General features: G+C 47.0%; 1 protein-coding gene across 1 annotated transcript; it reads right to left on the bottom strand.

Annotated features, from left to right (window-relative positions):
* Positions 1 to 769: 769 nt before the first annotated feature.
* LOC125941332 (uncharacterized) lies at positions 770 to 10,562 on the bottom strand. Its single transcript, XM_049658364.1, has 6 exons — positions 10,553 to 10,562; positions 10,354 to 10,499; positions 6,037 to 6,234; positions 3,322 to 3,453; positions 2,285 to 2,486; positions 770 to 1,010 (listed from the first exon to the last, which is right to left on the bottom strand). Exons 1-6 carry the CDS (start codon positions 10,560 to 10,562, stop codon positions 937 to 939), a joined length of 762 nt encoding a protein of 253 aa, XP_049514321.1. The 3' UTR covers positions 770 to 936.
* Positions 10,563 to 10,988: the final 426 nt, after the last annotated feature.

Here is a 10,988-nt window from a genome sequence, read left to right as displayed (position 1 = left end):
TTCACGTCGGATACCCAAGCCATTCAAAAAGATCCCCGCGACCACGATCAGCCCACACAGTCCGTCGCCGGGCATTCTCACGTCTGGCTTCGGCTGCCATTCCAATCCCCAAGCCTCAGCCCAAAGGTTGGTCCAAAATATCAGAATCCGTACCGGATCATCGAGTGTACATTGCCGGTCAACTATGTGGTCGAACCGGTGACGCCATCTTCGGACAAGCGCTGCCGTGGCCGCGAGACGGTTCACGTCAGCCACCAAAGGACTTACCACGACCCCTTCGTCGTGTCGTCACCTTAGGTCACCAGGATGGCTCATCTTTGCCGCGGGGGTAATTGTAGTGGGGAATATGCATGCAGCGCTGTGGGCACTGCCATCGCTTCGGTGCGAGACCCAAGCTCCAGCTGCTGATGCCAAGACCTAGGACTCTTCATACAGAGCCATTTACGATCCCTCGGATGAGCTTCAATAAATGCCCCTTTGAATGCGTTTAACAAGTATCCGATGTAAAGAAGGTATTCTGGTGCCTGATGCGACTTCGTTATGGGTTTCGACTGTAATACCAGCATGATTTTCGTTGAGTGGCTTTTGCGCACAATACGTATTCCGAACAAGTTTGGAGTCTTTAGTTCATTCAATGGGAGTCATTCATAATTACAAGCGAGAACCTCTCAGTTTATTCCCTTAATGTTATTTTACACCGAACATCTTCCCGACGTCGAAGCACGCAAAGCTTTCTCCTCGCGGTGGCATGCTCCGCGTTGTAGTTGTCTTGTGCATATATTATCTCACCCTCGCAAAGCCGTCGAGTAAACAAACGCGTGCGTTCAGCCGTACATTAATGAAGAAAGGTGGCGGCATTAGTATGTCATTCTTTGAATGATTAAATGTTACAAAAATTCAATTAGTATTTCATGAAGTAATTAATTAATAAAGGTTTCAACGGAGCATTGACGACATGGCACTGGTGGGAAGTGCCCGCTGAGCAGCAATCTTCGTCGTCGCATTGATATCTGTAACAAACAGAACGTATAACAACGCGGATGAGCCAGAGCTTTCTTCTCGGCAGCCACACAAGCTGAGCCGCGTACTTCCTAGTTGTGCAAAAACGACCCTACACTCTTACCACATATCACTCTTGCCCCAGTGTTCTCAGGCGAACCTCGACTAGAAGCTCTTCCTCCCCTCCAACGAATTGACCACAGCGCCAACCCTCAGTCGACTAAAGCGCAATGTTTCTCAAGAATTGCTGCGGTCCGTCATCGAAACCCAGTGATCACTTTTGTCGAGCAGTGGCGCTGCTATCGACTTTCTCGAGACGAGGTGAAGTATTGAGTGGACGAACGTTCTATAATATGGCAATTATTCCACATAAGTCCCACTAGGTGAGTAGAAAATATTTGCACATATCTTTCACTGCGTAGAACTTGTGTGGAACGAGATCAATGCGTGGAACGCGCGAAATACGGAGTGTTCTTTTTGAAGCGCTAGGTGATTACAGGTTGTAATATTTAGAATGTTTTTATATGATTCTTATCGCCATCAGGCATTAGAGAGGCAAAAGGTTGCTACTGAGAAACAACAAACAGGCTTGAATTACATTTAAAAAATCAGCGCAAGATAAAAAAGGGTGCTAATTAGACAGTATTATCTGCAATTAGTTTACGAGTACAACGAAATACAAAGGGTCACTGGTAGACGCTTGTAAACTAAATTTCACCTACGATGAAGGTTGGGAAGTTAAAAGTCCAGAACAAGAAATTTCACAAATTATGAGCCCCGCAACGAAAAAAAAGAGATTAAGGGGTTTTACGTGCCGAAATCGCGATCTGATTATGAGGCACGCCGTATTAGGGGATTCCGCAGTAATTTGGGCCACCTGGGTTTCTTTAAACCCCAGGTGCGATGGAATGAAAAATGTTGGGCGTAACCTTAGGAGACAGGTAGACAGCCGTGTAGATTACTCAGCAAACAGCAATCCGCTACTCTGGTTGAAAGACAAATGGAGTTGGGGACGACATGGAATGCGTAGGGCAGATAAGTCACAGTCTAATAAAGTTACAAAATAGGTGCAATGTGAAGGGAAGTGTAGTCAAGGACGGCAGAGAATTGGGCGGTTTATGGAAATTGGCAATTCACAGATGGCATTAGGTGGTGCGAGCTGGCACAAAACAGGGATAGTCGGAGATCGCTGGGAGACGCATTCGCCCTGTTGGATACAAATAGCATGATGATGATCATGATGATGGTCATGATTAAAGCGGCAATGCACACATCGTCCACGTACCGTACAAGCAGCGCGCCAAGAATTTGCTCGTGTCATACATGGTCGCAACTCTGAGCAGCTTGCTCATCCTCTCGATCCACATGAGCCGCGACCAAGGGGCTCCCAGGAACTGCGTGCAGTCCTTGGGCGCAGCATCGTAATTGGCGTCGTAGGCGGCAATTCCCACAAGCAACTGCGTGTTGTTGCTGAAGGAAAGGCAGAACTGCAAGCGGCGAGTTAAGAACACAACAACTTGCATTGGACTCACGTGGCATCACCTCACTCACGTATATGAAGTACAGGTCAATGAGAACTTTACGTTATGGGAGCACCTTGTAGCGCGGACAGAGAACAAGGAGACGAGGAGGCTCATAAATTTATATTTAGAAGAAATGGGAGGAAACTTAAGAGGGTTATGCAGGCTCATTTTGAAAAGTTGGACTAATGAAAGGCTAACCCGACGCCTTTCGAGTCGGGTTAGCCTGTGGCGCCTGGATTGCGGCTTCAACGTGCATCAGCAGTGCATCGCCTACTGCTTGGCTTGCGATGGCACCGCCTAAGACAACAACTGCTGCGCTTAAAGGTGCAGAAAGGCAACGACGTCGCTGGGCGAAATCTCGCTTTGCTGAAGTGTGAAGCAGAATGGCTTCGCGTGTTCGCGGCGCACAGTGCGAACTCTGCCACTGGCATTCCTGCAGCTGTGCGCGTCGCAGCTCGACTGGGTTCCGTAGCCACTGCGGAGCCGGACCAGAATGCTCGCACCTTCGCCGAAGCCACTCGCCAGCAGGACGCCACGCGCTAAGCAAACTTGCAACATGGTCGCCGGCCCGTAAATCGTGCGCCTTTCGCTGTAGCGTACCGTGAGTTCACGAAGCAAACATGCAACAGCTTCTGCGAAGACACGCTCCACTTTCGTGTTCTACCGATTCCTATGAAAGAGGGATCAACCATAAATTTTCTTCTGGTGGCCGTTTTAAGCTACGGCGCGACTCGAAGAGGTGTAGGTTCGTGGTAAGCACGCAAGAATTCTAAAGGTTCGCCGAAAACATTAGCCTTACCTTTCTTGCGAGTGATTCTTCCGTCTCGAAGGTTATCGCAAAGCCCTCCTTCTTGTCCCAGGTAAATCCTATGAGGTGATGTGCCGTGTATTGAAAGTGCTGGGTATATTCATAGCTTTCGTCGCCGCAAACCTGGAAAGTGACAGAAAGAGAAAGGCAGCTAAGGAAGAGTGAGCCTATTGAACATTTCTTTTCGACGTCCACTACAGATTATCATAGCAGTAATATAACCTATGCTTCATCATCATCATCATCAGCCTATATTTATGTCCACTGCAGGACGAAGGCCTCTCCCTGCGATCTCCAATTACCCCTGTCTTGCGCTAGCGTATTCCAACTTGCCGCCTGCGAATTTCCTAACCTCATCATCCCACCTGACTTTCTGCCGTCCTCGACTGCGCTTCCCTTCTCTTGGTATCCATTCTGTAACCCTAATGGTCCACCGGCTATCCATCCTACGCATTACATGGCCTGCCCAGCTCCATTTCTTCCGCTTAATGTCAACTAGAATATCGTCTACCCCCGTTTGTTCTCTGATCCACACCGCTCTCTTCCTGTCTCTTAACGTTACTCCTAAGATTTTTCGTTCCATTGCTCTTTGTGCGGTCCTTAACTTGTTCTCGAGCTTCTTTGTTAACCTCCAAGTTTCTGCCCCGTATGTTAGCACCGGTAGAATGCAATGATTGTACACTTTTCTTTTCAACGACAGTGGTAAGCTCCCAGTCAGGATTTGGCAATGCCTGCCGTATGCACTCCAACATAATTTTATTCTTCTGTAAATTTCTTTCTCATGATCAGGGTCCCCTGTGAGTAATTGACCTAGATAAACATATTCCTTTACAGATTCTAGAGGCTGACTGGCGATCCTGAATTCTTGTTCCCTTGCCAGGCTATTGAACATTATCTTTGTCTTCTGCATATTCATCTTCAACCCAATTCTTGCACTTTCTCGATGAAGGTCCTCAATCATTTGTTGTAATTCCTCTCCATTGTTGCTCAATAGGACAATGTCATCTGCAAACCGAAGGTTGCTGAGATATTCGCCATCGATCCTCACTCCTAATCCTTCCCAGTCTAAGAGCTTGAATACTTCTTCTAAGCATGCAGTGAATAGCATTGGAGAGATTGTGTCTCCTTGCCTGACCCCTTTCTTGATAGGTATCTTTCTACTTTTCTTGTGGAGAACCAAGGTAGCTGTGGAATTCTTGTAGATATTCGCCAAGATATTCACGTATGCCTCCTCCACTCCTTGCTATGCTTATCAGGAGTTAAAAGATTGCAAGTGTGCAATTTGTTGCAGAAATTTCCCGGTTACTCGGTTATCGGCGCGTGCGTTCGACGCGTAGGGTTGAGAAATGGCGTGACGAAACTAGAGTATAGCAAGAGAGAGGGTGGCCAATGTGCGCCCACCACCTTTGATTACGGTGGGCCCACTACGAATAGGGAGCAAGCCCGATTGCAAGATTAGACCGTAAGACACCCATTAGTTGTGTCAAAAGTTAATCATGCAGGATTTGCTATGAGTGAATAAATGTGACTTGCATATTTCGTTGCGTCATTTCTAGCTATTGTCTTCGTCTTCGTTTCTTCTCGTGTCCTTGTTTTTATGCGCTTCCAAATTACCATTCCATGATAGCTATTACCGTATCTGTTCCAATCTAAGCCGATATCCCAAAATCCCAAAATATAAATAAGCTTTTCATAAAAGTAAGCCTATTAGAGTCAGTGGCGGATCCAGGGTATTCTCTAGTACCGGGCCCATGTCAAAGCATACTGAAAATAAGGACAAGGAAGGGGCGGGGGGGGGGGGGGGTTATTGCTGCCTGCTCACTACTGTCAGTTGCATGTCTCGTAAGGAGCCCGCCGGGCTTCCCTTGTCCAACTCTTCCTATCTGAATCCGCAAGGGATTATTAGAAGTATCATTACAAGTAAAACGTCTCCAATAAAGTCGTGGTCGCCGGTGACGCCGAAGAGTGGCCCTTTTAGCAGGAACCTATCTTTCGTTTTTGCGTCCGTGCTGGTTTATCAGGCTTCCTGTCACAGCAGGAGTGACCGCTTTCAGTGTCGCAAGAAAGTGACTTACTAAAACGGCCCAACTTCGAATTCCTGTTTAGTGTTCATTGTGATGTATCAGGCCTACATAATTCATGCAGGTCGCAACGCGTTTATGGTAATTGCGCATGCACAGTCTCGGAGGCTAGTTCTCGTGTGGCAAGTTGACTTTCCGCCAGCGTCCACGTCACGGTGGTTCATAGTCACTTTTTCTTTTCATTGCGATAGCGATTATACCGTCCCCGTGCTTCCCTTATAAAGTGCAAGTGCGAGGAGATTAGTGGCGTTTAAACGAATGCGACAACCAACGCAGTCCCATTCCTTGCGCATTGCGTCCATGTAATTATGGATAATGCGCCAGGAAGGCCAATCGCAACAACGCGACACGAGAGCATTGTTCGAGACGGGATAAGTCTTACGTGGTGTATGTGAACCTTCTCGTATCGCAAAGAGAGAGAGGAGAACTGAGATGGAGGGATGCAAATGGCTCGAACCTGGTTGAGGGGAATGCGCCACGTTGTTTATTAAGCGCTATTCCTTCAATGACCATCCCCTCAAGCTTCTCCGAACTTCTATACAGACGCACACACACGCAGACACATATACCGAATATATAATGGTTTATGACGAAAGGGTTACGAGGAATAGTGGACGGGGCTTACCTCTCGTACGTGAGCTTTCTGGGGGTAGTCTCCCACTTTGCACTGCAGTCCAGGGCGGTACTTTCCCGGATATAAAACGTTTTCGTTGTCCGGCCTCCTTGGCTTGTACCAACGCCCCGCCAACGACGCTGACACGGCGTACATGGTGTCTAGGCCCTCCGTCACTTGCAGGTGCCTAACGGTATTTAGGGCGTCGTTCTGGAGAGCGTAGAAATGAGCGCGCATGAACGTTTTACACTTTGCTGATGTAAACGCAGCTGACTCTCGGACAATGTGCTTAAAGCGAAGGTATTAAGGATAGTTCCGCAGCGGTTGTCGTGCGGTGGTAAAGGCCTGCGTACGGCAGTGTGTCAGGTTTCAAACGTCTCTCAAAGAACAGCCACTAAAGCAATCTGCGTCGGTGTATCGAATTTATGCTTTTAAACATAATTATCGATGCTTATGATATAAGAGTTATTTTTCGTATATCTCACTCGGTTATGCAAAACACTCTTTGCAGCGTTTATTTAACCAGTATTCCGTCACTTCGGTTTCCCACGTCACGTTTAACCGGCTCGACGTTGGAGGGCAGCCAGCAGTTTGTACGGCTGTGACGGTACATGCTGGCGCCGTGGTCCAGCAACGCAGCCGGCACAAAAATTCGAGGACGCTGAAGCTTCGCATTTAAGAGTAGAAGGCGATAGCGTTATCAGGACCCGTTCCCATCGCATCGTTCGCATACGGGAAGTAGGCTTCATTCACTGCAACACTTAACGTGGGAAAGCCAGCTTACAAAGATCAAGCTTACACCACTCCCTTAAAGTCGGCTTTACGATTAAACAGCAATGCATTGCTTGAAAGACGTTTTGCAGCATACAGCTGCGAAGGTCTCCTTCACCTGAAAATTGCCAGCCATAGCGTCACATGGTCCTTGAATCAGTGCACTATATTCAGGATGTGCTAATATTTTGCGTGCGCATCCTCCAGGAGCGGGCTTACTCCAGTCACTGCGTGCTGCTGGGTTCCAACAGCGGCATGCTCCAGCGCGACCGTGAGTGTTGCGCGATAGAGTCAAGCTTGTTTATAACGAATTCAGCTGGAGCCGGAACATACTTCGTTATACAGGTCCCTTCGTTATAAAGATCACGTCCTCTAGAGTGGTAAATAAAGCAAACTAAGCATGCAGAAACAAAGTTGGACTTTATTATAGAACAGTAAATTGAGCAAACAGCGTGGTGAACGAAAGTTTTTAACTCTATTCTGACCTTGGCTAGATGTCAAAAAGAAATTTGTGATATCTTCTTTTTTTTTCGCTCACATGCATTCTTTTACAGAGTTCATATTGTCAATCTGATAATGCAGAGGGCGACAGCGTGCTTAGTTTAAACTCCCAACAGTGCCGTAAGAAACAGCTGCAGTGAGTCGAATCCAGCTATCGCATCCTCGTGCTTCAAGGCAAGAGTACCGAAACATTCTTTACCTTTTATTTGCGCATTGATCTCCCGCGGTAGCTCACGGACTATGGCGTGGCGCTGCTAAGCATCGAGGTCGCGGGTTCGAACACCGGCCGCGGCGACCGCATGTCGACGGGGACGAAATCCAATGACGCGCGTGTACCTATTTTAGGTGCACACTAGAGAACTCCAGTTGGTCAAAATTATTCCAGAGTCCGCCACTACGGTTTGCTTCATAATCGATCGTGGTTATGGCACGTAAAAGGCCAGAATTTGAGCAATTTTAATGTATTGTGGCATTGACTGTACTTGCGTATTTCCATTGCGTAGTCACAAGAATGAGACAAAATATGAGCAGGAACGCACAGAACGTTTCGTGTAACTGCCATATTCGTTCTAAAATCATTTGTTATTGCGGCGGGCAAGGCACATGTAATAAAATACGAGGCTCGCCTTGTTCTACCACTGTTTATCACTTCACAGAGAAGTATTTCGCTGTAACGGCTGTAGACTGCTGTACTTCGCCATTTTACAGCCGTTGCGTTTAAATATTAGCGGCTTAACCTTAATTTACCCGTTGACCTGAATCATTGATCTTAATTTCAACATGCTTCGAGACACGTGGTTCATTGATTTTGTTACCCCGTATAACTGCTTCTACTCGGCAATATTTCTTAACGAGCAAGGAGGAACCGCTCTTATATTGAAAGGATCCTCGGTGATCAATACACATTGACATGCTGCGTGGTGTGACAATCTTGAAGACGACGATAACGACGATCTTAAATTGCATCCCCTTTAATGCGGGTGGTGACAAATAGTCACTTAGCCTGCTTGAGCTAATAAGGTGTTACTACGCCTATTATTGCGAATAGCATTCTTGGCATTGCCTGACCGAATTTCTTTCTGGCTATCTACAGCTACCTAACCAAAATATGGACCGATCCAGAAGACGGTTCGGTTTAAAAATGTGGACTGATCACGAAGGCAGTGCAGCCTGCACGTGTGGGCCGGTCACGAGGGTATGTGCCGCAGGGTATGTGTCGCTCGCCAAAGAACCTTTCTCACGCTAACTTGAGTCATGGCCCAAGCGACACTGGGTCCGCGCGAACTTCGCGGCGGCGGCACTAGATGGCGCGGCGTATCGAGAGGCGAGTGCGAGAGGAATCCAGGCTGCAGTTCACGCCTCATATACAAGACGCGCTTCCGCTATTGGATAATCACCGTAGATGCGTTCTGCCTATCTCTACTTTCTATTCTGAAAGTACCTATGCCTGTAACGGCATCTGCTCTATTTCCTGCCTTCTGTTATTTCTACCAAGACTCTCAACAAAGTATTCTTATCTCGGCCGCTGACCAATTACTCTCCAATCAGTTTTGAACTGCAGTGCTTCTGGAGGGTGGAGGTTAAGCTAAGCCGCTCTGTCTAGACGAATAATTTGGCAAGCCATTGCAATGCGACTGCTTGCCGTATGATCATTACAATGGACCACAATCTATTACTGTGTGTTCCCACTTGCACTACAAGTCGTTTTAGCTCCCCGACTTCGAGACAAAGTCGAGGCCAAATAGACTAATGAAGGAGAGTGACTACGAGGTCGTAGGTTTGATTCCCCATTACCGGCAGTCGCATTCCAACAGGGGCGGAATGCAAGAAATTTGGAAGGCGCTTAAGCTTCGCCTTTAAAAGTGGAACGCGACAGCATTCAAAGATCCCTGGCTGCTTATCAGCTTTTTTTTCTCGTATATTTAAATTACAATACCAAGCTATCACGTGTGTAAGTTGTGGTGAAGTCGTACTTTACGATTTTTCTGTCGGAGTTTACTTCGAGAAATTCAATTTCTATTCACTAACGCCTTGCGCCACGCGAAGGACCTGCCTGCATGGTCGGGTGGTTCGCGATGATGTGGTTCGGCATGATTATTTCTTCCAACGACGTCTGCGCTTACACCGACGCCGGATTTTCTGCGACACGGGGCCCTTAACGCTATCGCGTTAAAACTCGTCTATTGTGCCTTTGATGGACGTTGGAGAACCCCAGATGTTCACAATTAATCCGGAGCGTCCCACAACGAGATTCTTCATCGCCAACTACGGAGCTTCGGGACGTAGAAAACTGCGATTTGATGAACGTTCAGGCCCAGAAATGCGGCACATGAGGCGGCGGAGACGCCCAGCGCCCTTCCTCGGTGGGAGTTCACTCGGCGCTGCGTAATTGAATGGGCGCCCAATAGCTTATCTAAGGAAAAACGCAGTTATCAATTAGAATTCATTTACATTTAAAAAAGACCCATTTGGCAACATCTTCGGAAAGTTTCAGCTCTGCGGCATTAACTCTGTAGTTTGACTATTTCAGTGGCACGTCATTGAAAGAATCAAACTTCTTGGGAATATAGAGGATTATTACCACCGTGCTCAAATTTTCTGAAGATGTTCCCAAACAGGTCTTTTTCAAGTATAATTCAAATTCTAAACAATAACCGCGTTTTTTTCTTTGTTCTTACTTTTTTGATGCGATTTATAACTGTTGTGCCGACAGAGTGCAGTAGGCGTCTCGCACGTCTCATGTCACGCTGGGCATGCACTGTTTGCACAAAAAAAAATAATACCCACAGTGCCTTGTGCTTCCAGACAAAACTTTCCGTTTCGAACGTAGAAAGAGGTCGCAGATGCGATAGCTGTTTCTGTGATTCTTGGTTCTGTACATCAGCGAACCGAATACATTAACTTTTCGTCAATGCAATGGACGATAAAGCCCTGCAGACTTACACAACCATGAAATGTGTGTTACGCACGCGGAAACTGTATGGTGCATCCCAGTTCGTGTCTGTCGTAATATTAATCGCGAAAAAACACCTAATTTGTGAACATTTATAAACTCACCACTGAGTGCATGTAGGACAGGTTCTTGTATTGCACAAACGGGTCTTCGTAGCAGCTAATCGGCAAAATTGTGCAGTCCGTGATGTTGTTGTCGCGGTGAGAGATGTGCCCCAAGACCACAATACCGTCCGGCAGGAAAATAGCTCCTGTAATGAAGTATCTGACGTGGAGACGTGCTGCAATTGCACGGATGGCTTACGCATGTTCATCTTGCGGTTTTAATGGCTAGCGTAAGAGAATGTGAAGGGATAGTGTATCACGTGACGCCAGCGTCATTTCCGCGTCAGAGGTGAACTATAACTACAATAAGTGCTGGCCTGTACCTGTATTTAACAACCGGTACCCGGCTGCTGACCATATAAGGAGTGGATACGTCCTTCAGTATCCCTAGATACCCGCCGCGTTATCTTGCCCCTTACGTGCATTTTGCGTACCCGGCCAATATTCAGGGCCTGAGTAACTATAAATAATTTTCATGCTTAGTAATGATTAGCGGACACCTCTAAAAGCCATCCGTGTTTAGAGGTGTGTAAAGTATGCCAGGTGAGTTCTTTAAATATATCTTTCGCCGTAAAGCTTTCACTATCATAGCCAGGGTCTGCCAATTGGCCAGAATTTGTTTTACAATAATTGAT

Source organism: Dermacentor silvarum, chromosome 11 (genome assembly GCF_013339745.2).
Source record: "Dermacentor silvarum isolate Dsil-2018 chromosome 11, BIME_Dsil_1.4, whole genome shotgun sequence".
Lineage (NCBI taxonomy): Eukaryota > Metazoa > Arthropoda > Arachnida > Ixodida > Ixodidae > Dermacentor > Dermacentor silvarum.
This window is presented reverse-complemented; position numbering and strand designations above follow the sequence as displayed.

Bases quoted from the DNA above. Each gene is read 5' to 3' on its own strand.
- LOC125941332 (XM_049658364.1), bottom strand. The intron at 6,235-10,353 runs GTGAGTTTATAA...TACGCTCTCCAG, and splicing joins TGTCCTACATGCACTCAGTG to AACGACGCCCTAAATACCGT. The intron at 1,011-2,284 runs GTACGTGGACGA...TGTTTGTTACAG, and splicing joins CTTGGCGCGCTGCTTGTACG to ATATCAATGCGACGACGAAG.